This window comes from Branchiostoma belcheri, unplaced genomic scaffold, assembly GCF_001625305.1.
Source record: "Branchiostoma belcheri isolate BF01 breed outbred unplaced genomic scaffold, Haploidv18h27 scaffold1916, whole genome shotgun sequence".
Classification (NCBI taxonomy): Eukaryota; Metazoa; Chordata; class Leptocardii; order Amphioxiformes; family Branchiostomatidae; genus Branchiostoma; species Branchiostoma belcheri.
The window spans coordinates 1-1911 of NW_017803398.1; the positions used below are offsets into that span (position 1 = coordinate 1).

The 1911-nt window shown below is 48.0% G+C and overlaps 1 protein-coding gene across 1 annotated transcript; it reads right to left on the reverse strand.

Moving 5' to 3' along the window:
• Positions 1-318: 318 nt before the first annotated feature.
• LOC109468108 (histone H2B-like) lies at positions 319-1618 on the reverse strand. The gene has a single exon (XM_019766354.1). The coding sequence runs from the start codon at positions 1601-1603 to the stop codon at positions 1241-1243; it is 363 nt and encodes a 120-aa protein (XP_019621913.1). The 5' UTR covers positions 1604-1618; the 3' UTR covers positions 319-1240.
• Between the last annotated feature and the right edge of the window lie 293 nt (positions 1619-1911).

Genomic DNA, 1911 nt, shown 5'->3' on the forward strand with positions numbered 1-1911 from the left:
ACAATTTCTAAAGGAGGAGCAGAGGAAGATGAACATACAACTTGTCTGTGCATGCGTTCTCTGGGTTTACTTTTAGAAATTGGCGTGGATATTTTTCCGTGAATTTTTTCATTGGACATTTTTTTATGAATATCATGAAGCGACAGGGCGAAGTGGTAAGGTCAGTGCTGGAATGAGGACGCATTGTGTGAAGGCCCAGGAGTATCGCCTTTTCCTGCCTTTTATACAGCCAAGTTGTCTCTGTTGCATCATTTTTGCCCAGGGAGATTTGCATATAATAAAATGAGTCCATAAGTTCCATAAGAGGCCGTCCCAGGAGCAGATGGGAGGACCAGGTTCTCAACGTGCTGGACAGTTTGGGGGTCAGCAGAACAGACTGGAGAGTGCTGGCGGAAAACAGAACATCCTGGAGGGACATGGCTACAGCCGCTATGCATCTACTCTGATGCCTGCGGCTTGATTGATTGATTGATTGATCATAAGTTCCACAGTACAATTGATGACGTACATTAAATTGGAACAACCAAAACAAAATTAACATATTGTATTTCTTATTATGATCTACTCATGTGATTTTCGAGTACAATGTATCCTGGAGGATTTTCGAGTACAATGTATCCTGGAGCCCTAAATTGACCGCTTTTCCCCAAACATTCTACATTTCATTTCAAAGGTATATATATTTCATGACCTACATTTCAACGCAAACCTAGCCTCTGAGCTTTGCGTGGTGGTGAAGAGCACCTAGCGTGAAGCCCCGAAGACAACTCCACGATAGGACTGAATACGGCCGCCTTGGTTTACGTCTGAGTGCACCGATCGAAAGCGGCTTCTAGCAGTTTGATCGAAGACTGCACCATAATGTTGGCTTAGCTATTACGGTCGAAGGACACAGTATAAATGGGCGACCCCCGGAGTCTGTGACGTGTTATACAAAGTAGTGCAGACAAAATTCTTCAAGCATAACTAGATCGTGTTATGTGAGAGGTGTCCAGGAGTAAACTTCACTGTGTGGTATGATAATATGAGGGAGTTTAGACTGTAGGATTTGGATTATGAAGTTTTCCCTGTTTTTGGGTATAAATACGCGGCATTACGCAACTGCGTTCCAGGGTGAACCGGCTGCAGTCCAGTTGACCTCAGAATAGTCATAGTGTGTTGTGTGATTGAGACAGCTCTTTTGTGGGGATGTGGGTGGCCTTGAAAAAGGCCGGGGTTATGTCGAGCAGCGGCGATCGATCTACTTGGAGCTGGTGTACTTGGTGACGGCCTTGGTGCCCTCGCTGACGGCGTGCTTGGCCAGCTCGCCCGGCAGCAGGAGTCTGACGGCGGTCTGAATCTCGCGGCTACTGATGGTGGAGCGCTTGTTGTAGTGAGCCAGACGGGAAGCCTCGGCGGCGATGCGCTCGAAGATGTCGTTGACAAATGAGTTCATGATGCCCATGGCCTTGCTGGAGACGCCGGTGTCGGGGTGCACCTGCTTCAGCACTTTGTAGATGTAGACGCCGAAGGTCTCCCTCCTCTTTCTCCTCCTTCCCTTCTTCTTGTCTCCGACCGGCCTGGCTTTGCCAGCTTTCTTGACGGCTTTTCCACTTGGCGGCATGGCGATATTCTTGGCGATTTAGACAGCAAAGAATAACTGCACCCCTTCCGGCTTTGTCTTTTATATCGGGGAAGAATGCAAATTGTTGGATTATCTAGTCCAAGGTGCGGACGTGGTAGAAATGAACTCGCGGCAATAAGCTCGTCCTATTGGTTCGCTGTCGATCCAGCAGCAGGGTACAAATTGGTTGGGCAGACGATTGTGCCCTTCATTCATTCTTTCTCTGCCGTTTGACGCTAATCAATCGAATATACTACAAGATGTCCGGACGTGGTAAAGGAGGCAAGGCACGCGCCAAGGCCAAGAGC